General features: G+C 40.3%; 2 protein-coding genes across 2 annotated transcripts; one reads left to right on the top strand and one right to left on the bottom strand.

Annotated features, from left to right (window-relative positions):
- Positions 1 to 1,411: 1,411 nt before the first annotated feature.
- LOC148368970 (tubulin alpha-1B chain) lies at positions 1,412 to 4,328 on the top strand. Its single transcript, XM_088330887.1, has 4 exons — positions 1,412 to 1,577; positions 2,665 to 2,887; positions 2,954 to 3,102; positions 3,220 to 4,328. The coding sequence occupies exons 1-4, from the start codon at positions 1,575 to 1,577 to the stop codon at positions 4,198 to 4,200; spliced, it is 1,356 nt and encodes a 451-aa protein (XP_088187013.1). The 5' UTR covers positions 1,412 to 1,574; the 3' UTR covers positions 4,201 to 4,328.
- A 1,773-nt stretch (positions 4,329 to 6,101) lies between these two features.
- On the bottom strand, positions 6,102 to 23,030 carry pmelb (premelanosome protein b). The gene is made up of 12 exons (XM_088330886.1): positions 22,888 to 23,030; positions 17,496 to 17,591; positions 17,249 to 17,395; positions 16,941 to 17,066; positions 16,024 to 16,185; positions 12,895 to 13,227; positions 12,613 to 12,825; positions 10,343 to 10,480; positions 10,153 to 10,255; positions 8,712 to 8,917; positions 8,529 to 8,619; positions 6,102 to 6,516 (listed from the first exon to the last, which is right to left on the bottom strand). The coding sequence occupies exons 1-12, from the start codon at positions 22,943 to 22,945 to the stop codon at positions 6,354 to 6,356; spliced, it is 1,836 nt and encodes a 611-aa protein (XP_088187012.1). The 5' UTR covers positions 22,946 to 23,030; the 3' UTR covers positions 6,102 to 6,353.
- Positions 23,031 to 25,824: the final 2,794 nt, after the last annotated feature.

Genomic DNA, 25,824 nt, shown 5'->3' with positions numbered 1-25,824 from the left:
TGTATAATATACAATATTGTTGTGAACTGAAAAATCTTGAAGAGATAACTGATTTGTATTACCAATAAACTGTGATGATTAAAACTGAATGAATAAATAGATTTATATTATATATTTGTCGCCAATTTACAATTTCAACCTCGATAACACTAAATTTTGGGGACCCATAGATCTCTGTTGGGACCCATAGATTTTTGAGCATGCGAGTCCCCAGGACCCATCACTTTTCAGAGGTAAAATGAACACTGATGTGCTTTTCAAATTAAGAACCCCAGTTCTGCTGCAAATGAAAACATGATGCATTGCTGTTCGAACATACTGTAAGAATGCTACGCTAAACGTAAAATATGCTCTGTCATTCGGGAATGGTGTCGTATTCTCTTTGCAGCATTTGGTGCCAGTCGAGGACCACTCCCATCTTTTCTGCATTCTACTCTCAGTGCGCAGCTGTTTCCGCACAGCCTCTTACACGGAGGAGGGGGACGCCGAGCCTTTTCTTTCTTTCTGTCTTTGTATGTCTGCTTGCCTACCCACCTAATTGCCCGTAGTTCCTCTATCCTCTAGCCATGCATCTATCCATCCATACACACATACATATTTTCACCCAGCTTATGAGTGTATTTTGCACAATTATCCATACATTTCTGTCAGAAAACTCTGCCTATGAGGCCTTCTTCCAGCAAAAACCACTTATAGCTCTGCACATAACAAGATCCCACAGCAGCCATTTTTGGTGAGCTGAGAGGTTAGAAACAGGGGAAACGCCCCAAAACCACTCAGTGATGAGGAGGTCACGTGATCGGCCCACTCGATGACATCACTGCAGAAAATGAGGACACAAAACAGGGCGGGATGAAGAGTCCGCCGCCATCATGGGGAGCCGGTGCATCCATGGTGGCTGCTACAAAGCATCATACACATAAAATATGAAGTAAACGTTGCTCGGATTCAGAACTGTTCGAAGGTCTTAATCACTTTTCTGTCTCTTGTCTTCATACTATTGAAATGCAATAAAAACATGAACACTACCTAGGAGTAGAATTTGTTCCATACATCAAACGTGCAAAATATATAACAGAATAGAATGGCAAAAAACAATGAAAAAAAAAACAAAGTCCAAGAAGAAAGTAGCCAATAAAATAACAAATGGTCTGGCAGCATACTGTAAATGCTTGTCTCCATTGATTGCTAAATGCCACGCCTAAAAATTCATACATCCTGTTTCCCTAAGATGATGAAGAGTTACCACCTTCAACTAATAGATACTGGCAATTCGTATTTACATACAAGCAGGAAAAAAGCTAGATATATCCGCAATTTGATTACATTATTAGCAGTTTTATTTTTTTCTGTCTATTACAGAAATTCATAGAGAGCGATGCTAGTGTTACCAACAGGGGGCAGTAGAGAGCTCTTTTTTCTGGCTCATTGCTGCCTTGGCTGTATAAATGTGCAAGCACCTCCTTCCCATTCAGCAGTTGTTGCATCGACCCCGTTGGGTACAACACGCAACTAAAACCTCTTAAAAATCTTTTTCTTCCTCCTCTCACCCGCTTCAACCCCTATACGAAAACATGGTGAGTTCTGCAATCGGTTTTGTGTTTCTGTGATTCTGGTTTTTTTTGCAGCAAAGGGAGATCCTCGAAACTGCTCCTTACAGCACGTTTAAATTTGTGCATTTTGACTGAGATCGTTTACAAAATACGAACTAAATCTGTGATCCATGCTTTCATTGATCATGTAAGAGGACTGTAGCAGGTTGTGATGCTGCGTTAGTGTGTGCATGGATGCGAACAATGCATGATACTGAAGGGGGAGATCAAATCGATCGAATACGACCATATTGTTATTTTTTTTAACGGTAAAAAGGAAATTAGCTCCATATTTATTATCCAAACACTAATTAATCGATTAATTTAACGCAATCTCTTAGAAAGGATTACGGCACCTTGCAAACGACGTCGGGAGACAGGGAGGGGCTCAGCTGGGTGGGTACAGAGGAATACATTTTCAATGCATATCATTATTAATTCATAAATGCACATTAATTAAACATTAAGGATGTTTAAACATATTAATACGGCATTCGCATTGGGTGCCTGCCTGAACTGGTCAATCATTCTTATATTTGTACATTATATTACATTACATTACAGCAAGTTTGCCTGGTTTATAACCGTATGGAATTTCAAGTGCCTTTAGTTCCATTCGTTAATGGAGTTAGACCCTTTTTTCAACACATACAACGCCGTGATTGTGCATCCTCTATGGAGGAAAGCAAGTGGAATATTCCAGAACAGAAGCGTGTACGATCTGCGCATGCGCGTGTCACTTGCGTTTTCTTGCCAATAGAAGAGAGAGATGCAGGAAAGACAAGAGGAGGATAGGAAAAACGAAAGTACATGACAAAAGGGTGTTTTATTCTTGGGGCGGTCTGGCGTGGTTTGTGGGGGTGAACGTGTGTGTGTGTATAAGCGTGTGTGTTGGGCAAGGGGTGGGGGTGTTCAATCTTTTGTGTGGTTAGGTTTGCCTCGCAAGCAGGGTTGCGTCTTGTTCTGCAATGCGTGTAGCGACCAGTGGAGGCGCAGTAAAAACAAATCAACAATACCGTTATGCTTTTATGGTACTAAAAGTGAAAATGCAAATAATTCTTTCCCTGTCCAGCGCGAGTGTATCTCCATCCACGTTGGACAGGCCGGTGTCCAGATCGGCAATGCATGCTGGGAGCTGTACTGTCTGGAGCACGGCATCCAGCCGGATGGACAGATGCCCAGTGACAAGACACTGGGAGGTGGAGATGATTCCTTCAACACTTTTTTCAGTGAGACCGGTGCCGGAAAGCACGTCCCCAGGGCCGTTTTTGTGGACTTGGAACCTACCGTCATTGGTAAGACTTTCTTGTACCCATCAAAGAAGTTTTGATGTGAGGTTAAATTTAAACTAATCTTTTAAGATGAGGTGCGGACTGGAACCTACCGTCAACTCTTCCACCCTGAGCAGCTGATCACTGGCAAAGAAGACGCCGCCAACAACTATGCCCGCGGACACTACACCATTGGCAAGGAGATCATTGACTTGGTGTTGGACAGGATCCGCAAACTGGTGTGTTTATTTACAAACCGTTAACATGATACTAAGTAGCCTACGTGTTTGTTTCGAGGCTCAAGGAGGTAAAGGAGTAGGGTACCATTCCTAATGTCTTGTTGTTTGTGTCCCAAGGCTGACCAGTGCACAGGTCTCCAGGGCTTTTTAGTGTTCCACAGCTTCGGAGGTGGCACCGGCTCCGGTTTCACCTCCCTTCTGATGGAGCGTCTGTCTGTTGACTATGGCAAGAAGTCCAAGCTGGAATTCTCCATCTACCCGGCTCCCCAGGTGTCCACCGCTGTAGTGGAGCCCTACAACTCTATTCTGACCACTCACACCACCCTGGAGCACTCCGACTGCGCATTCATGGTCGACAACGAAGCCATCTACGACATCTGCCGCAGGAACCTGGACATCGAACGTCCAACATACACCAACCTGAACAGGTTGATCAGCCAAATCGTGTCCTCCATCACCGCCTCCCTGCGCTTTGATGGTGCCCTTAATGTAGATCTGACGGAGTTCCAGACCAACTTGGTGCCCTACCCTCGTATCCATTTCCCCTTGGCGACCTACGCGCCGGTCATCTCCGCTGAGAAGGCGTATCACGAGCAGCTCTCTGTGGCGGAGATCACCAACGCCTGCTTCGAGCCCGCCAACCAGATGGTCAAATGTGACCCTCGCCATGGCAAGTACATGGCCTGCTGCTTGCTCTTCCGCGGAGATGTGGTGCCCAAAGATGTCAACGCTGCCATCGCCACCATCAAAACCAAGCGCACCATCCAGTTTGTGGACTGGTGCCCCACTGGCTTCAAGGTGGGCATCAACTACCAACCTCCCACCGTGGTTCCTGGTGGAGACCTGGCCAAGGTGCAGCGCGCAGTGTGCATGCTGAGCAACACCACCGCCATCGCTGAGGCCTGGGCCCGTCTCGACCACAAGTTCGACCTGATGTACGCCAAGCGCGCCTTCGTGCACTGGTACGTGGGCGAAGGCATGGAGGAGGGCGAGTTCTCCGAAGCCAGGGAGGACATGGCGGCTTTGGAGAAGGATTACGAAGAGGTCGGAGTCGACTCCATCGAGGGAGAAGGAGAGGAGGAAGGAGAAGAATATTAAAAGGCACAAGAAAATGTGAATTCAATTGCAACATGTTCTTTAGGGCATTCCAGACAGTTGCCAGATTGGTTGTCTGAAGTTCTTTCATGTTCATCCTGGCTCCAAATAAAATCTTGTGACAAGTTAAATCTTCTTGTTCATTTTATCATTAACTGCAGGCTCAACCATTATGGCAGTACAGAAGCTGCCCTATTTACAAACGAGATGATCGTTTGTTTGTTGAATTTGTTCGTAAGTTGCTCCAGTGCTATATTTTGTATTGAATATATGTTTAAGGCTCGTATAAGTAACCTATTTTGTTTTGTACTAAAAAATAAACATTTCATATAAAAATATGCTCTTTAAAGTTAAATAAAGGTAAGTTTAGCTTACTTTTGGACATCCAGAAAAAAATGTTCGAATCTACCGTTTTTCGCAAGTCTTATGGTCATAAGTAGGGGAGCGTCTGTATTTTAAAGAGACACAACCACAGTGGAAGAAGTCTTGTGTGGATGATCACACCCTGGGGATACAATTTATACTAAATTGAAAGTCTGCCAACCTACTGCTGATTTAAAGTTAAGACTGTGTAATATTTGACCACTAGATGTCATTGTAATGTGTAGAAGAACAGAAAACCAGTGTTACGAAACACAAGAAATAATACAAACTACGGAATCTCAAAGTGACCATTTGAATTGTTTTTATTTTAATTTTTTGCCCTGCCTTTCGTAAGGGTTTTTGGGTACCCGTAGCAGGAAGATTTTCGACAATCTTGTTCGTTCCCTCTGGGTAAGCCTCAAGTTATGTATAATAAATATGATTTGACATAAGAGTAAAAAGGGGCAGCACGGCAGCGCAGTGATTAGCGTGTGTGCGGCAGAGTTCTGAGGTCATGAGATTGAACCTTCCTGTATGGAGTTAGCATGTTCTCCCCGTGATTCCTCTGAGCACTCCAGTTCCCTCCCACATTCCAAAAACATGCATATTAGGTTAAGTGGCCAGTTCAAATTGTTGCTAAATGTGAATGAGCGAGTGAGTTGTCTGTCTCTGTGTTTCCTGCGACTGGCTGGTAACCATTTCAGGGGTGTCCCCTTCCCACTGCCAAGGGACAGCTGAGATGGGCTCCAGCACCCCCATGACCCCACTGAGGATAAGCGGGGCAGATAATGGATGGATGGATGGATATACAAGATTTGAAAAAAAAAAAAAAAAAAAAACATTAAAAATGTCTATTTATCCAATGTTCAAAATTTTAAAAAGGTCAATTGGCTGGTCCAAATTGTCCCTAGGTGTGAATGAGCGAGTGAGTCGTCCGTCTCTGTGTACCCTGCGACTGGCCGGCAACCAGTTCAGGGTCTCCCCTGCTCACTGCCACAAGACAACTGGCATGGGCTCCAGCACCCCCGCGACACTACTGAGGATAAGCGGTGCAGATAATGGATGGATGGATAAGACTATTAAAAGACAGTTCACCTATTTCTGCTTATATATTTTTTTATATTTTACAATTTGGAGGTGCTGAATACACAATGTCCCTTTAAGTCGGCTTTTCAATTTGGGACACAAAAGCCTCCTTAGGCCTCTTTAAGTCTTAACGAGGCAATCTTCCACTGGAAGGATGTCAGGGCAAAGGTGATGCCTAAAATCTCCCTGTTAACGGATTCATTTTACCTATTCGATGGCTGCTCTTATGATCCTTTCAAGAATTTGTCTTTAAAGGAATATTCATTTTTCGTATGTTTCTAAACAAGTTAACACTGCAAATATGTGAGGCGGCTTTGAACGAAATAGATATAAGTCAGTTGTGGATGTCGCTGATGGTTCATGTATTTTTACATATAATTCAAATCACAAGATTTTTTTTCAAACCTGAAGTTTTTTTCTATCACTAAGAGGCTCTAAACAACACACAATGTCTGTTTAAGGGAAGAAAACATACATGCTCCAGGCAAAGTTTATTGGAAAAACACCAAATTAAGTCATGATTCAATACTTTGATTTGATTACAAGCATTTCTTCAAGGACAAATCTGGTAAAATTTGGCAAAATAATTTGATTCATAGTAGGACAATACATTTTTTTTAAATGTAAAAAAGACAAATCCTTAAAAAAAAGTATAAAAAGGGAGCAGTGAGGAGAAACTTCTTTATAGATGGGGTTAGGGACCTTGTTCAGACAAGTTGGTCCTGAAGCAGCGGATGTTGATCGACTACTCCTTGTCTGTCGAGCAACTTCCAAAGCAGTGACAATTTGGAAGCGCTGTGCTGGCAGCCACTTTGAGGGTCTTTGCCCCCCCTGATTCCTTCCTTTAGCTGGTGGTAGGACTTGAAGCGCCTGTTGAGTGATGCACACATCATAAACGATGTAAAATATAATCTGGGCCTACCTAGTAATCTGCAACCTCAGTGGAAATGTTTAAAACTAAGCTTAAACACACTTCTATTCTATAGCATATGAATAACTTATATTTCATGTTGACAATATTTGTGTATTATTTGTTATTGCAACATCCATTGCAGCCTGGTTATCCTGGAAGGGGGATTTGATCATGTGCTTCTCATGGTTTCTTAATTTTTCACATGTTGAGGTTTTTGAGTTTTTCCTTTCCCTCATGTAGGTTTTAGATCAGGGGATGGTGTCATAATAGTCTCTGGTTTGCAATCTGTGGTCTGTGCAGCCCTTTGAGACTCTTTGTGATTAAGGGCTACACAAATGAACATGACTTGACTTGACTAGTAAATTAAAACAACCCTTTAACATGTCAAAAATATAACTACCTTCAAACAGGAATGTTATTAGGTTGAGAAGAAGCAAGAAATATATGTTTTTTTTACTGCACCACCACAATGTGTACTACATTAGGTAAGTACTGTTTTTTTTTTTTTGATATAAATAGTACAATGCAAAACCTATTTAGTACTTAGCTATATAGCTATGGTAAAGGGGCATAAGAAATGTGCTTTTATATTATTCTCACCAGAATTTATCTGTGGGTAAAGGCATTTGAATGTGTCAAGGAGGTTTTGTAATGGCATTGGTGGGGACACACCCACTCCCTTGGAATGTGTATTTCTCATTTTATTTCATTTTTTGCCATATTCTGAAGCTAGTGTTATATTTTTGCTTCCACGAAACCTCACATTTTAAGAGGTAAATGAGATACACGAGAGATCATATCAGCAAGACAAAAACAAATGAGCGAATACATTCAATATGAGAGCTACAAAGCACAATAAAGAATACAAACCTTGGAGACTCAAAGTGACTATACTGCACCATTTTCTTTTATTTCATTTTGTCCAGCCTTTTGCGAGGTTTTTTGTTTTGGGGTACCCGTAGCAGCAAGATGACACACAATTATGTCAGTGAGCCTCATCTTATAAAAAATAAATGCAAACTTCTTGATCTATGAGTATTTTTTTAAATGCTCATTTAGTGTATATTAATGTATTTTTGCTTATTTTCTATCATCAAGATTGTCTTTTATACATACAGTGGAACCTCGGTTCTCGACCATAATCCGTTCCAGAACCCTGTTCGAAAACTGATTTGTTCGATCACCGAAAATCGTTTTTCCCATTAAAAGTAATGTAAAATCGTTTTAATCCGTTCCAACACCCTGAATGTTTACCATGAACGTAAACATGAAGCTAACCCAGGCTAATTGTACGTTCGCGTTAGCGAAATCTTCAATACGAAAGATTACGCTAACATGAACGTGTAAAAATAAAAAAATTAGGTCGTTTATACGTCATTTAGCACCCGGGTCTCCACAAAAAGTGGTGAGCGGTTAAAGGATAAAGAAAAGAATTATGAATAGGATTTCTTACCTTTGTGGTGGTCTGCAGAAAGCCATGCTCTATTGCCTCGAAAGAAGGGAAACTCGCACACCTTCTTCATTTTGCTATTATTTATTTCTTAAATGCAATATTTGTACGCGGGACTCTTCTTTTTTCACCTGTAGGAACTTTGCTGCTTGCACCGACCTTCTTCGGAGGCATAATTAGGGGCGAAAAACACTCCGTTCACCGATATTAAAAGCGAAAGCAAAAAGAAGTGCGCGCGCACGTCATAACAGTTCTTCACGAGGGGTGGGGACAATCTAAACAATCTACACCCGTACGCCGCTCAGCATCGCACCCTAGCGTACCGGCGTTCGAACTCCGATATTTTGAACGAAAAGCGAAGCAAAAATTTCTCGAAATTTTTGGTCGAGAGCCGATTTGTTCGAACTGAGAGGCGTTCGAAAACCGAGGTTCCACTGTAAACTGTGTTTTTTACCATTTGAGGCGCTAATATCACACTATGTCCCTTTGAGTTGAATATTAACATTTTTTAACATTTACTTGGAAGAAAATGCCACCACTCCTAGTGACAAAACGAGGAGCAGGACACCTAGTACAGTGGTGATGATGCCAGAAGAGGACAGCCCCAAGCCTGTAACAAATGCAAGTTGTATGAAACAATAAGTGGGGATAAGTGAATGTAAGAGAACAGATAAGCAAGATAAGCACTCAAGGTACTTTTACCCATGTCAATGTTGACTTTGGCACTGGTGACAGCCAAGCTGACATCGTTGGCCATGGATACATTAATGCAGTAGACACCAGAGTTGTTGAAGAAATGGTGCAAAACCATCTGGCACTCTTTGGAAGGCTCCACCATGTTGCATGTGGTGTGAATGGGCTTCAAGCACTCTGCATCCAGGATCATGCTGCATACCTGCTTGGGGAAGCTGAGTGAGCAGGACAGTCAGAAATTTAAGTATGAATTCATAGCAAGACATCATCATATGTTGCTAATGTTAAGGCTTTTGGGGAGGTCATAATAACAAATGTTTGACTGAATAATACATGCAGTATGCAAAGATCACAGACGGTCTAAAACAGTGGTAAGCAAATGGCAGTACGTATAAGCGCATCAGGGGGTACTCGAGATTTTAAAATAAACAAAACATCCATGTCAATTAATAACATTTTTTTTCACGTTTTCAGGCACTATTACAGGAAGATAGCACATGAAATAAACTGTATACTGAGGATGATACACTCTGAAACAGTTTGATTCCAAAATAACCCAATTTGGGTCAAGAGTTTACCCAACCTCTATTTGAGTTAATTTGTCCAAAAACTAAGTCATATTATACAAAACTGGGTTATTTTACAACAAAAATTGGGTCATTTAAGTGTAGATAACCTCCAAAATCAGGTAATTCTGTTATAAACCCAAACTGTTGTTGACTGTATTAAAACAACCTCAAGAATTGTGTTTATTTTTTGTACATCAACACATTGTAATATCGGATTATGTTTTTTAAGAGATCTCCAAAAGTGTTGTTGTTTGTGTATAACAACCTAAAAAATTGAGTTGTGCTGTCCGAAACTAGGGCAGCACGGTAGCTGAGGGTTTAGGGTGTCCGTGGCACAGTTATGAGGTCATGTGCTCAAATCCAGCTTCCTTCCTGTGCGGAGTTTGCATGTTCACCCTTGCTGGCGTGGGTTTCCTCCGGGCACTCAGTTTTCCTCCCACATTCCCAAAACATGAATGTCTTGTTAATTGGTGGGTCCAAATCGTCCCTAAGTTTGAATGAGCAAATGATTTGTCCGTCTCTGTGTGCCCTGTGACTGGCTGGCAACCAGTTCAGGGTGTCCCCTGCCCACTGCCCGAAGATAGCTGTGATGGGCTCCAGCACCCCCGCGACCCTACTAAGGATAAGCGGTGGAGATAATAGATGGATGGATAGATGTTTAAAACAACCCAACAAAAGTTTGTACATATTGATTCGCGAAGTCAAATTTACGCATTTTTGACCATGTTTGGGTTAATTTTGAGAGTGAGGTTCCTCTTTGTTTTTGTTTTTTAAAATCCCAAAACCAAGAATGTTTTGGGCTGCTTAATACCTGAAAAAAAATCACTGGGGTAAGAGCACAAAAAAGTTTGAGTGCCGCTTTTCTCGACTGTTGTATTTACCTTCCCTGACAGGTTACAGTCAGATCAATGGCCTTGTTGCTCATTCCAGGTGTTGCCATGATGCTGTTGTCCATTTGTACAATTTCAACATTCTTGACAGCCTCTAAAATGCAAAATACCACTGACATTAATCATCGTTGAGGAAATGTGTCATAGTGAGAGTATTAGAATATCACGACAAGGAACCCACCAACCACTTGAATGTTAGCACAGTAGGAGCCGTAGCGATATGTCACACAATCCTCTTCACCGGGCCCGTCCTTTGTTTCTCTTTTGCCAACGAGGACAATGGCGGCTTGGCCTGTCAGTAACAATGGTCGATTCAAGCCTGTTAGGGAAGACATCAATGTCAACATAATTTATTCATTTTGATTTCTGTTCCATAAATTCTTGTGCAGATACCGATATTTTTAATCCACTTTTGCGTTTCCAGCTCGATGGCCTTGGAAGAGAGTGGTTCGAGCATCGGCCGAGTCATACTTAATGGCTACAACATTGCTACCTGTTACTGGTAACTGGTTTGCATTCATATAGCGCTTTTCAAGTCACTGAAAAACTCCTAAAGCACTTTACAATGTGCTTCACACTTACCCGTTCACACACACTCACACACACCAATAGCGGACAATAAGGACAATTCGACATTTAACTTGGAGGAGCCAGGAATCGAACTCACTGCCGTCCCAAACAACTGCTTAAAATGTGTAAAGTTATGTCCTGCAACCTAATTTGTTGCCTCCCTCCTTGGCATTTCATGTTGGAATTGTGAGGGTTTGGTCACCTAATGACTCCCAACAACATGTGTTGCGACACATCAGTTGGGTTGAGCGAAGGGGCTGGGAATCCCCTCTTCTGTCTCAATCTCCCAGAAAGAGTCTATCCACTTTCCAGTAAGAGGATATGTCTCCGGTATATACATATATTTTGTGTTTCCACCGATCTGGCACAAAAGTGAAATAAAGAAATCCAGGATAACTGAATAAGTGCAGGTGGATCCAGTCTGCCCTGCGTATATGGCTCAATCGGTTGCATGTATGACAAGACGGGTTTAAAAGGCGTGGCTATGTCAAACCAGGTGGAGATATTTTGAATATCAAATAGACTCCAAGAACCGATCTCAGATTCACAGATGGGAATATGGAAATGTGTCGCCCAGCATCTTTTACAGCCACTGAACAACAGCTCCTGACGGAGTATCATAAAGATGAGAAAAAAAATTTGAAAAAGGAAATAGATTTGCAATTACAAACACACACTGAAATGCATTAGTGATTCAACTGTATGATATTTGCCTAAATAAGAGGCCTGGGTTTGAATCCCAGCCAGTGCAACAAAGACAGTTTTTTGCTAATTTAGCCTCCCATATTTTTTTTTTAACTTTTTTTTCTTTTAAGTGTTTCATTAACTATTTATCCTGGAGTGCTATGTTTAATCGCATTGCAAACAATGGTCACTAAGTTGTTGTCAATAACAACAAAGACAATTCTTTTGCATTTAATATTTTTTTTTTGCTTTGTTTCAATGATTCTCATGAAGAAGAAACTTATGTCTCTGGGAGTTGGATTTATACATACGCTATATAACCCTTGTCAAATACTTCATTGATACCATCTTTGCAAGTTCTTGCATCTTTTTGGGAATCTCAAAAACAGCAATACCATATATATTCATCAAAGCTCTGATAGCAGTTTGCCAATTAGCATAGCAATAAAACACATGGCCTGTCAGCAATACATTCACTACTCGATTATAAAATCACTGTTGCAATTATACAGTCAACAAAGTTAAATGAAATGACAATACAGCTACTAATGTAGAATTTCAGTGCAAGATGATTTAACTAATGTCATATATCAAGAAAGCAAAAGCAGTAGAAGTACCAGGTGTATCTCTGGTAATAATCTAAAACTTGTTTTTTTAGTCTGTTATGTAGCAGGCTAGCTGTAGAGAATAAATCCCCATTGTAACTGAGCCAAGATAATTTAACCTGCTTTCATGCAACAAACTTGAAGCTATATTCAGCCAAGATGATAAACATCCATTCATTATCTGCGCCGCTTATCCTCAGTAGGGTCGCGGGGGTGCTTGAGCCCATCCCAGCTATCCTCGGGTAGTGGGCAGGGGACACACCTGAACTGGTTGCCAGACAGTCACAGGGCCCTTAGTGACAGACAACTCACTCGGTCATTCACACCTAGGAACAATTTGGACCGGCCAATTAAACTGACAAGCATGTTTTTGGAATGTGGGAGGAAACCGGAGTGCCCGGAGGAAACCCACGCAAGCACGGGGAGAACATGCAAACTCCACACAGGAAGGTTCGCTCTCATGACCTCAGTGCCGCACACACGCTAACCACTTCGCTGCTGTGCTTCCCCGATAATAAACATATTCCATATCAATCTCTTATCTTTGTTTTGTAAAATTCACCCGCAAGTGTGCACAGATAAATCCCTTTACCTTCCATCTCTGAATGACTGCTCGCCTCTTCGCTCAAAGTGTTGGGGGCAACTTGGACCTGATAATTAATGGGGGGTGAAGTTTTGGTCTCTTGGTCGCCTTCGTGGGTGGTCTGAGTGGTGGAGGTCTCATCCTCACTCATGTCCTCCTCTGTGTCCGAATGGATTGCGTTGCTCTTCAAACCATTGGTTTTACCGGAAGCCAAAGGGGCGACTGCAACACACATTGGTTGACATTTGCATGCTAACATTGTTACGCCATTACAAGTAGAACAAGCCATACCTAAGGTCGCCTGGTCCCTGTACAACAGAGGTGTTTGGGTGGTTTTATTCAGTGGGGGGACACAAGCCTTAGCCGGAATGATCGCCTGAACCACCACGCTGGGCTTGTAGGACCCGGGCCTCACATAGGTGTGAGTGACGCTCAGCTCTCTGGAAATGAGGGCCCCACTGTCGTCCCAAAAGTCCCAGTTGAAGGTGATGTCGGCCTCGCTCAGGAAGTGGCTGGGGTCGTGCAGGCTGACGCTGAAGGCGATGGCCCGGTTCAGGACGAAGCTCATGTCGTCAGCAAGGATGTCGTCCACTTGGTTCAGGGAGACGGTAAATGGGATTTGATCTGCAAAAAGAAAATGTAGTTGAGGAGTCTTGAGATGATTATTTTTCCTTTTTTTTAACTATTTACGGTTCACGAATCCCTTCACCGCCCGGGTAGTAGGGGCGCCACTTCTTGTGGTGTGTCTTGAGCAGGTACAGCCTGGCGGCACCATTCCCTCTCCTGTTTGTTTGATTTACGTACTACTCTAGTAGACACAGCGTTTCAAATACATTTAGTTATTTCTATTTATCTGGAAGTTCGGTCATTGAATGAAAATTACATAGACATCTGCTTTGGTAGAGGATGACCAATTATCTGTTTTCCGAATTGGTCATGTTACATTCGAAAATGGTGAAAGCAAGAAGAGGCCTTCATCAAGTACAGTACACACGCCAATCCAAACCCTAAGAGGGGTGTAAAAATGCTCGTACTTGAACATTTATCATGAACGAGCTGACAGAGGCTGCAATGATGAAAAAAGGAGATGGCGGCCAAATTTCATACAGCTCATTTTAGTAAAATTATTCATATTTCAAGATATTTTCCTAAGAAGATAAGCACATTTGTTTTGTCTAGGGTAGATAGTTTAACTTATTTTAAAGGGATAGTGTGTAATATTTGACCACTGTAATGTGTAATGTGTAGTACACTGTCATGATTACCTAAGTGGAGCCACCTGGGGTAATCATCTGGCGCGCTGGAATGCGCTTCCTGATTGGTTCATGTTCCCTTTTTAAGCATGCTACGCGCAGACCTCTTCGTCAGAGGATTACTTCTGTACCCCGTATGACTCTCCCGATTACATGTGCCTTCTTGTTTACCTGATTCTGCCTGCCTGCCTCCGATCCGACCTGCTTCCGTCCCACGCTACGATCTTCTCTTCAGTCCCGGTAAACTCAAACTGCTTCCGTCCAACGCTACGATCTTCTCTCCAGTCCTGGTAAACTCGACCTGCCTCCGTCCCACGCTACGATTGGCTACGTCTTCCGAAGTTGTCTTCACGGCGTTGCTGCTGCTGACGTTCGACGGTCATCGCGTCTCCCGCTAACCCTGTACGCTTCCCCAAATAAAAGACTTGTAACGAACGCTCTGGGGTCCCCTGCTCTGTTCTGGTTCGCCCTGACAGTACACCATTTTTCTTCTCATTTGTTTCCCCAGCCTTTCGCAAGGTTTTTGTTTTTTGGGGGTACCCTTAGCAGTAAGTTGTCCAAAAAAAGCCTCATGTGAGGTATAATAAACACAAATTTCTTGACCAAAGAGTATTTAAATAGATGCTGTTTGAATGTATTTTTTTTCATGTATTTTTTTTTCTTAGTATGAAAATCAGCATTCTTTTTTTCTACCAGGAGGCGCTAATTACAGCACAATCTCCTTATGAATATTCATTCCTAATATTAACAGAATTTTTAAAATGAAAAAAAAAAAAAATCTGAAAGAAATTCTACTTTTATTGACAAAAGATTTCTGCGAATATGGTGACATTTGATTTGTTTTTGTAATCTACAGACATAGCACAAATAGTGAAGTCAAGTTTGGATTAGTGGGGCTACAGGACACATACCAGTTTAAATAAATACCACTTCAAACTTTCCTAAAAACGGTACAGACGCTACTTACGACCATTCGACTTACGTAAAACGGTAGATACGAATATTTTTTTCGAGATGTTGAAAAATATCCGGACATTGCTTCAAGTTGGATTTTTTTTATTGTGCACCTTTTTCCGAGTACAGGACAGTACTGTAGTGCTTCTTTCCGCCACTACCTGCGTGTGGCGCTGTGAAAGGTCACCCAGCATCCACCCCAAAGAAAGTTTGTGTGTAAACATTCTATACTGTATCTCCAGCGCACAAAGAACTTTGACATTTTTATTGTTTAATATCTCGTGCATCCATTCAATATGGTTAGTGTAAAGTGTAAAGAAGAGGCGAGCCGTTTCTTTTGAAAAGAAAGCAGAATAAAAAAGCTTGATGCGGTTGAGAAAATGGTTGGATTGCTTTTTTGGCCACTTTCTACCACAGAGGAAGTCACTTAACTCTTGAAGCTCATCTTCAAAAAGTAAGAAAACTTATTTACCTTTATAGAGCACATTATTTTATGAAATGTTTATTTTTTTAGTACAAAACAATACAGGTTACTTATACAAACCTTAAACATACAAAATATAGCACTGGAGCAAGTAACGAACAAATTCAACTTACCAACGATCGTCCAGTTCGAAAGTAGGGCAGCTTCTGTACAATAGTATCACATATGCATAGAAAGTTCTCTTCCCTTGTGTTTGCATGTTCAGCTCTACCATGTTTTACCATGTTTCAGGAGAATAATCCCATTTAAGATTATTCAGATGATACTGGTATCTGCGTCTAACAATCTGCCTTGGCTAATTCTCATTCTCTCATTTTTTTTTTTTTCAGAAGATAAGCACTGGCCTCAGGTGAAACTACGTCTGATGAAGGAAATTAAGCTGGCAAAACAGGAAAAGACTTGTCAGACCCGCCAACTCAGTCCCTCCGATTTTTTTGCGCTTTCTGTTTCAGAATGCTGAGTTGATGAGGATGAAATCAGGTATCACAATGCTACATCTATTATTTACCTCTGTGGGTTTCCAGCAAGGAGTCAAAAATGCGCGGGAATGGCCGGGGTATTATAAAGAGATATACCAAAGAGCACAAATCCATGCACACAAATGAGCAATAATGTTATACTGAATGATCTCAGATCATAGACATTGAGATTTAAACAAAACACGAAAAATTATCTTCCATTGAGTGTGCTATGGATAATTCATTTTCAATAGGCATCTGAAATTCTTACCGGTGATGGAAAACTGAGTGGAGGCGTAACCCAGAGGAATGAACTTTTCCTTGCTGCGGTAGTGGTAGATGACAATATCCATGGTGTAGGAGCCCAGTGGAACATTGGCTGTGTCGATAGTCAATTCTGATGAAGGACCATCTGCCACCTGCCAGTACTGACCTGTCCGGGGAAAATCATTTTAATCCAAATTGAGAATGATCATTAAATAACATCGATAATACATCGATGATACTCTACATCAGTGTTTCTCAACCCCCGGTCTGTGGCCAGTGTTGGGAGTAACATGTTACAAGGAAACACGTTCCTGGAATGCAATTCTTTTTCTCTGTAACGAGTATTTTGTAACTCAACTGTCGGTACAAAAGGTTGTGTTAGTTCTCTCTTTTTCTTACTCCATCTTTTTCTCCTTTCTTGTTCTTTTGATCTTTCTCTCTCTTTCTCACTTTCTTTCTTTGTTTAATTTTCTTTTTCGGTCTCTTTTTACTCTTTTTTCTCTCTATGAGTTTGTCTCTCTTTTTTCTCACTTTCTGTCTATCAAGTTCTCTCTCTATTTCTCTCACTTTTTCTCCATGTTTCTGTCTCTTTCACCTTCTCTGTTTCTTATGCTGTCTCAGATGTTCTCTCTCTCTCTCTCTTTGTCTTTCCCTCTTCTTCCCCCCTCTCCTTTTCTCTTTCCTTTTATCTCTCTCTTTTTCTTAAACCCGTGAGATTTTGCTTTTAAGCATGCAGCCCCCAGCTCAATTGAGTTTGACACCACTGCGTTTTATGGAGATTGAAAAAACAGTTATTGTGGATTCATATTCATTTTAAAACATTTTCAATGACGAAAAATGGTTTATTTGGCTCAAATATTGAAAAACTAACTGCCAGTTATAAAAATACATTGGAAGAAATGTGTTGTAACACAGGTTTACCCCAGGTTTTCCAGACAAACACGTAATTGGGCTTGTCCTTCTTGATCGCTGTCCCATCCGGGAATACTGCTTCCCAGTCCGTCTTCTGAGTTGGGAAAACAGCCTGGGATGCCAGATGTTTGGTTCCTGGATAACAACGGAACGTAAATAATCCAGAATATCTCCGCAAAACTACAGCCGCCCCTTGATAAAAGGTTACTACAATTTCAAAGCTGTTGTTGTGCTTGATAAGATTGTGAGAGAAGTTCAATAGAAGTTTAAGTTATAGTCATTTATGAGTAGCGTGAGCGTTCACACAGACGAGTTACCGTTTACAACGCAGTCTTGCGCCCAAACCACATCTCCATCCGCCTCAACTTTTTGATTGTGGGGGAATTCCAAATCTATGGTGAAGGTGACTTGGGCTCCGGTCAGAGTTGGTGAGTCGTTGGCGACGTTGAATGTTACCTTTCCACCTGTGCAAAGTTGACATGAATCAGGAAACACGAATGCGTCCAAACTGTCATTCAGATTTTGCTTGATTTTGATATATGTGAGTATTTCTGAGCTTCTTACCTTTCCAGGAGTCTGTGTATCGGAGGTCTCCCACTTTCCAGATAGGGTAGAGTTTGGTATTCCATGATGGATACGGAGTGAAGCTATTTTGGGGCTCTAAAATGAGTTTTACATAAGAAAAAGAGTGTAGTTTAGTTATTGTCGTATTTTGAGAAATGTACATCCATGGTGGAACTGCGAAATAAATTTACCTCGATCACAATACGTACAACATCGATACAAAGAATGTGTTAACTTTCGCAGACGGCATTCCAAATATGCAATAGAGTTTGGAAATATTTAAATGAATGTTGTTTAACTATTTGGATTTGGTCAGTGGTCTCCAACCCTTTTCAAGATGAGAGTATATTTTGATGGCCTATTAGCGCATAGGGCAGCCAGTTTGATTTGCATTTCTAAAATAGCATCTTTTTATGTTATTACTATTTTGTTACTATGTCATAACTATGTTATTACCAGGTTAATATCCGGAAGTAGAGTTAAATAGAACCAGCCAACAACTTAAAAAAAACATTCTAAGCCAGCTTTGGTAGGCTATTTTCAGAGCAGGTCCATGGGCACATCAACTGTCCACAGTGGGCACCCTGCTGCTCGTGGACACCATGTTGAAGGCCCCTGGTTTAGATAATGTCTTGTTAACTTGTTTATATCATTTTTGATAGGTCCGAAAGTTATCTATCTATACATCTACCCTGGTCATATCCGTCGAGAGGGGTGACTGACAACAAGACAAACACATACAAAAACAGAGAAAATAAAAAAAGGGGAAAAACAGCAAAAAACACACACAAACATTTTGGACCATGGCCAACCCAAATGCCCAAAAACCCATAATAGTTTGGCACCTCGGCACCTAAGTTGGTCATGCTTTCGTCCCTCCAGATGAAACGGGACACAAGAAAGCGGCCATGTCACTCGGGTCAGGGTGACACAACACACTCTTTTGTTCACAGCAGGGCCCAACAGCTTTCACTGGTTTACCCCTGCCGCATCATACAGGTGCCCTGCCCATCCCTTAGAACGTGTCCAAACATCCCACTATCCTTTCACAACATCTCTCCGCTCATTCCTATCACCAACGAGGATACGAAAGTTTAATTGCATAAAAAAAATGCTTAAGTTAAAAAAAAAAAACACTTTTACCTCATGGTCACAAAATGTGGATAATTTGAAGTTTACAGACGCTCCTCTATTTACGAACATTCGAGATAGAAACAATGGTACATACGAACATTTATTTCGGGATGTCGAAAAATATCCGGACATTGCTGTAAGTTAGATTTTGTATTATGTGCACCTTTTTCCGAGTAGAGGACAGTACTGTAGTGCTTCTTTCTGCCGCATGGCACTGTGAGAGGTCACCCAGCATCCACCCGAAGAAGAAATCCGGCTTCTACTTCCTGGTTTGTGTGTATTCACACTGCACTGTATCTCTAGCACGCTAAGAACTTTGACATTTGTATTGTTTAATATCCCGTGCATCCATTCAATATGGTTTGTGTAAAGCGTAAAGAAGAGGCGAGCGGTTTCTTTTGAAATAAAAGTGGAATAAGAAAGCTGGGATAAAAATGGTTGGATCGCCACTTTTTACCACAGGGGAGGACCTCTTGAAGCGCATCTTCCATAAGTTAGACTCAATTTTACTTGTCTTTGTAGAGCATACTATTTTATGAAATATTTAATTTTTAGTACAAAACAGTACAGGTTACTTATACAAGCCTTAAACATACTTATACAAACCTTAAACATACAAAATATAGTACTAAAGCAACCTGCGAACAAATTCAACTTATTAACGATCGTCCGGAACGCATCTCGTTCGTAAGTAGGGCAGCGTCTGTATTTTTTATATACTTGTTTTCTAATTGTATAAAATAAGAACTTTTTTAAAATGAGCAATGTTATCTGTAGTACGAGACAATAGATACTTTCTCATTTTAAGAATGATCTTCTCTTAATGAAAAAAAAACAATACTTCTAATGAGAAAAACATCTATGTATTACGGGAAAATATTACAAAAACACTTAAAACAAGAAATGCCAATTGGTTAAGATTTTAAATACAACAACAAAAATCAAATTACAACATTTATTTAACAGCAGCTTGATCTTAATTGTTTTCTTTATAAGACTTTACAGTCAACCAGCATATTTGAATAAATCGATTAATCAACTATAATGTTTTATGTTTTTTACGTTATGTTAAAATAATGGAAACCTCAATTTTGCTGAGTATTATTTTGTCTTTCATATTTTTGGTCAGCCGATATCACTAATGCATTTTCATCCTTGAATCGGAGACCAAACTATCTGAAGGTGCCTGTATTGCTCCCACTTACTTCAATCCTTCTCATGTGATCTTCATATCTGAGTTTAGCGCAGATTAAATAGTCACGAGATTGATTTTTGGATTACGAGGAAAAATGGAAACAAAAAGTGAATTAAATTCGAAATCACGATGCATAAATCTCATCCACATGCAACTTAGTGTGAGTGGAGAGAGTTGGAGACAGGGCCTCGATTCTTCATGTTTTCGATCTCTCAGCTCGCAAGACCCATGATTTAATTACCATGCTTCTGTACGATTTAATATTTAACTGATTGCATTACATGTGTTAGATGAAGGGAACATCTAAACCAGGGGTATGAAACTCAATTTACTTGGGGGCTGCCGGAGCTAGGGTCAGAGTGAGGTTTTGGCCGCATCTGGTTTTCCACCCAGAAAAGCTTGCATATAAAACATTCCACGTTTCGGGTCGTTTTTTCTTATTTTTCTACCTCAAATAATAATTTGAAAAGCAACCAAGCAGTAACAAATAAATCAAATAATAATATTGCAGAAAATAACTTAAAGGGACATTGTGTATTTTTTGTCACCTGCTAGTGGCAAAAAACATTTTTCATTAATTAAAAAGAAAAACAATATTGACTTTAATACACACCAAAAATACTTGTGGTATCATAAAACATGTAATTTTTAAATTCTCGTACGTAAAGAAGTTTGTATTTATTCTACATATCATGAAGCTCACCTAATCGTCTGTCATCTTGCTGCTAAGGGTTGCCCCAATAAACCAAAAACCTTAAGTAAGGCTAGCCAGACAAAAAATGAGAAGTAAAATGGTGCGATTTGGTCACTCTGAGTATCTGTAGTTTGTATTCTTAATTGAAGCGCACGTTTTCGGTTGCACTTCACAATACAGTGACATCTAGTGGTCAAATATTACAGTGTGCCTCTGAGAAACCAAACATTGGAGTAGGAAAATTTAATTATTACTTTTCAAATGTATCCAACTTTCTGAACAAGAATTGAACTTTTAATATCAACTGTTTTGAATATGGCTGCTTGCAAACTATTTTATTGAAATCAACAGTTAAGCCAGGCTCCATTTTCTGCTCTGCTTATCCTCACTAGGGTCGCGGGGGTGCTGGAGTCCGTCCCAGCTATCTTCAGGCAGTGGACAGGAGAGACCTTGAACTGGTTGCCAGCCAGTTGGAGGGCACACAAAGACAGACAACTCACTCACGGTTTTTGGAATGTGGGAGGAAACCGGAGTGCCTGGAGGAAACCCACACAGGGAGAACATGCAAATGCCGCACAAGGGGGAGACGATTGCTAGAATTGAACCTTGGACTGCAGGGCCACACGCTAACCACCCAGTCGCTTTGCCGCCCTAGGCTTCTATGTCATATGACAAAAACTGTCACGTTGTTTTTGGTAATAAAAAAATGTTTAAAAGACTTCGAAGACCGAACCTCACAGAAAATGACGTGCACTGTCCTTTAAACTTCAATTCAATCGCCACAACGATCTCCTTGATTGCCCTGAAACCCGAGGCTCTTTGTTCCCAGTTTCAATTCGATTAAGAATGATAATAATAATAATAAAATAAAAAATGATTAACACACTTCGAAGACAGAACCTCACAGAAAATGACGTGCATGGTGCGTCCACTGTCCTTCAAACTTCAGTTCATCAGCCGCAACGATCTCCTCGATTGCCCTGAACCCCGAAGCTCTTTGTTCCCTGTTTCATTTTTTTTTTTAATCTATAAAAATGTTTATCACACTTCGAAGACAAAACTTCACAGAAAATGACGTACATGAAGCATCCACTGTCCTTTAAACTTCAGTTCAACAGCCGCAAGGATCTCCTGGATCTTTGTTCCCTGTTTCCATTCGATTAATAATAATAATAATAATAATAATAATAATAAAATTAAAAATGTTTAACACACTTCGAAGACAGAACCTCACAGAAAATGACGTGCATGGTGCATCCACTGTACTTTAAACTTCAGTTCAACAGCCGCAACAATCTCCTGGATTGCCCTGAACCCCGAAGCTCTTTGTTCCCTGTTTCAATTTGATTAAAAAATTAAAAATTCCCCTTTGAATTAGGCTTTGGGGGCAAATTACACTGCAAGCTCCAACTCATCTCTGAGAAGCAGGAGGATGGTTTACACCGAAAAAATGGCAACCAGATGATGGGATGCTGTATCTTAGTCAGATCAGGAGCCTTCTCCTAATACTGGTAACCATGGAAACCAGTACTGTTTAATGTGGAGGAGCAAACTCCCGAACCCAAATAACAGCCTGTAGAGGGATAGGCGCCACCAGGCTGTACCTCGATCCTGGTGTTAAGGGGATCTGTGATTGCATTACAAGAAAATGAAGAAGTTGATTAATCGAATCAGCTTATTTGTTGAAAATTATAGTCTGTGTTGCGTAGGTGCCATAAGCCTAATCGCAGGGGTGTCAAGTCTTTTCCGGACTATAAGTCGCACAAGAGTATAAGTCACATTTTTTGGGGGGTTAGCGCTTGTGCGGCACAGTTCATGTCATGGGAACCTGTCGTGGGTTCAAATCCAGCTCCAGACTTCCTGTGCAGAGTTTGTATGTTCTCCCCGTGCTTGCGTGGGTTTCCTCCGGGCACTCCGGTTTCCTCCCACGTTCCAAAAACATGCATTTCAGGTGAATTGGCCGGTCCAAATTGTCCCTAGGTGTGAATGAGCGAATGAGTTGTCTGTCCCTGTGTGCCCTGCGATTGGCTGGCAACCAGCTCAGGGTGTCCCCTGCCCACTGCCCGGAGATGGCTGGGATGGGCTCCAGCCCCCCCGCGACCCTAATGAGGATAAGCGGTACGGCTGATGAGATGAGATGAGATATTTGCAAACACCAAAAACACATGTCATCTTGAAAGGCAATTTATAATAAAAAAGGATAAGCGGTGCAGATAATGGATGGATGGAGGGATGGATATACAAGATTTGAAAAAAAACATTAAATATGTCTATTTATCCAATGTTCAAAATTTAAAAAAAATCATACCTAGAATCAATGACTAGAATTTATCAAAAACAAATTAAAAAATAGAGTCTTGTCTACTTACTGGCCAAAGAGTGCAAGGCGGCGAGCAGGAGAACGAGCAGCACATTGGTCTTTTCCATCTTCCTCCCTGTCAAAAATCCCTTAAGTGAGCAGCCCCCACCAGGAAAGGAGCTTTATAAGCTCACTCATGTTCGAACCTTGCATGTGTCGCCAGGCAAAGAAGCCCACCCCCCTTCACCAACACACACAATCTGGATCCTGGACTGACCGAATTCTTAGTGATTATTTAAAGTAAGAAATTCTTGTGGGGTATGAAGGCGCAATATTGAGAAAGCTTAGAAAAAGTACGCACACATGTCGATCATGTGTGCAAAGATTGAGGTCGTCTCCAAGCATTAATTCCTGAGAGGGCTCAAACATTCGGACCTTTGCGTCTGCGATTTGTAACCGAATTGATTTGTAATCGAATTGAATTACCTTCATCAGTAAAAGGAAAGCAGGAAATCGATCGTACTGATTTGATTGAAAGACTGAAAACCATTTGACTATTAACGCATTAATAAACCTTTAATTCAGGATTGATTTGTATTTTTTTCTTTTGGTTGGTTGTATTATAGGAGGCATGTCAAACATACAGCCCATGGATGATTTAATCTGGTCCGCCATTAATTTCTGAGTATATATAAAAAAGCGAGTCTCTAGGTTATTATTTATCAAAAGTTATGGTTTTTTAAATAAAAGCAAACCACATGCTCCCTCCGGCCACTAGAGGACAGTGTTGAGTTTGTATAGCGTGGTGAGTTGGTCCAGGTATAAAACTGGATTCACTCAACTGTTGAAAAAAATAAAAGGTAATGCTTTTTTAAAATAAAAACAAACCAAATGCTCTCTCCAGCTGCTAGAGGGCAGTGTTGAGTTTGTATAACATGGTGAGTTGGTCCAGGTATAAAACTGCATTCACTCAACTGTTGAAAAAATAAAAGGTAATGACTTTTTAAATAAAAGCAAATCAACTAATCTCTCCGGCCACTAGAGGGCAGTGTTGAGTTTGCATAGCGTGGTGAGATGGTCCAGGTATAAAACTGCATTTTACTCAACTGTTTGAAAAAAAAGGTAATGCTTTTTTAAAAAATAAAAACAAACCAAATGCTCTCTTCAGCTGCTAGAGGGCAGTGTTGAGTTTGTATAGCATGGTGAGTTGGTCCAGGTATAAAACTTCATTCACTCAACTGTTGAAAAAAATAAAATGTAATGCCTTTTTAAATAAAAGCAAATCAAATACTCTCTCCGGCCACTAGAGGACAGTGTTGAGTTTGCATAGCGTGGTGAGTTGGTTTAGATATAAAACTGCATTCTCTCAACTGTTGAAAAAAAAAAAGGTAATATATTAAATGCCAAACATTGAAAACTCCCCATTGTCTGTGATTATAGATCTGTTGGGTTTGGAAACCTTCCCCTTGTTATCATTATAATATGTAAGGTAGATTACTAGTGTCGGTTGAATGATAAAGAGTAATATTGAAAAACAAAGCTAAAAATTGAGTTTATATCCTTATACTGGGCTAACCAGAGAAAGGAAAGTCTGGATCCGGCCCAAGAGCCAAACTGAGTTTGACGTTATAGTGAATTAGTTATTTGGCAACACACAAAATAGAAACAGTCACATATTTATGATTCGGTAAGGTTGCATGAAATTTAACAACCTAAAAATGAATAAAGAACATTGTAAAATTCAAATATAAAAAAGGAGTGAAAAAAATAACAAAAGCATGTTCCTGAGAAATACATTACTGTTCTCTTGGCAGATAATTAAGTTGAGGTATTATATTTCTTATTTCAAAAATTAGGAAAAAAGTAGTAATATGAATTAGATAATAGTAAAACAAGGAAAAAAATACTTAAATGAGTATATTTTTCTTAAATCAGTAAAATATACAGTTTTCACAGTACAATATCAAACACATTGTTAACTTAACACCTTCAAGGTGAGAATTACCTACTCTAAACATGTCAAAGTCAAGGCCTGCGGGCCAAATCCGGCCCGCTGAAGGTTTTCTCAGCTCCTTAAATGATCTTGATACACCAAGAATCGTTGAGCATTTTTTCATGGTACGTTACTCCCCTTGGTGTTATTTTTGGTTAGTAATGTTTTGATACTGTATTTCAATCTAATTCTATATATTTTAAATATTTCAGTTGAGAGAATAATAGAAAATAGCTTTTATTGTTATTTTTCTTTAAAGTAAGTTTAGCCACATTGACTGAATATAAATTGAAGGCTACTGATGGTGCCTGACTAATACTGGCTTCTCTTGTTTAATTTTCATCTTATGGAGAATTTTCATACAAAATAAATATAGTAGATTTTATCAGGTTCACTAGACTCTATTGTGTCATTGAAAACAATTTAAACATGCAATCAGTCCGGCTCTTGGCTAGTAGACATTTTTTTTAAATCTGGCCCTCTATCCTTTTGACTTTCCACCCCTGGTATATTGCAATACAAAGATAAAGTTGATTTAGTCTTTAAAGTATATACTGCATTTTCCAGCCAGTACGCTTGTGAGGCACACCCTGAAAAATAGTCTTTTCTGAAGAATGTCCATATATAAAGCGCACCGCACTATAAGGCAAAATAAATTAAAACTCCTGTGACTGCTATGGTTGCATCGAAAACACCAAGAGAAAATAATTAAAACGTGTTACATGGACTATGGAGTAACATTATGAACTCTTGTTTCACTACCAAAAAGGATTCATATGTAAATTGTTCTGTAGAATTTCATTGTGATTATGCATTTTTAAGTGTTTTACTGATGTAGAGCAAATAAGCCCAACACAAAAAAGACTTGCACTTTCTTTATTTTAAATAACTTACTTTGGAATGGATGGAACTACAGCGTCCCCTTATGGACAATTCCCGGACGTACCAATTCACCATGTACCATAATGTAATCTGATCACATGAAGTTTTGAATGTAAATAAAAAATCCGAGGC

The sequence above is a fragment of the Urocampus carinirostris genome, chromosome 3 (genome assembly GCF_059441175.1).
Source record: "Urocampus carinirostris isolate Australia breed hairy pipefish chromosome 3, RoL_Ucar_1.0, whole genome shotgun sequence".
NCBI classification, from domain to species: Eukaryota; Metazoa; Chordata; class Actinopteri; order Syngnathiformes; family Syngnathidae; genus Urocampus; species Urocampus carinirostris.
This window is presented reverse-complemented; position numbering and strand designations above follow the sequence as displayed.

Coding starts and splice junctions, on each gene's coding strand:
- pmelb (XM_088330886.1), bottom strand. CDS start 22,945: ATGGAAAAGACCAATGTGCTGCTCGTTCTCCTGCTCGCCGCCTTGCAC. Junction 17,396..17,495: donor ATACACAGACTCCTGGAAAG/GTAAGAAGCTCA, acceptor AACTTTGCACAG/GTGGAAAGGTAACATTCAAC. Junction 17,067..17,248: donor GCAAGACTGCGTTGTAAACG/GTAACTCGTCTG, acceptor GTTGTTATCCAG/GAACCAAACATCTGGCATCC.
- LOC148368970 (XM_088330887.1), top strand. Junction 2,888..2,953: donor CTTGGAACCTACCGTCATTG/GTAAGACTTTCT, acceptor TAATCTTTTAAG/ATGAGGTGCGGACTGGAACC. Junction 3,103..3,219: donor TGGACAGGATCCGCAAACTG/GTGTGTTTATTT, acceptor TTGTGTCCCAAG/GCTGACCAGTGCACAGGTCT.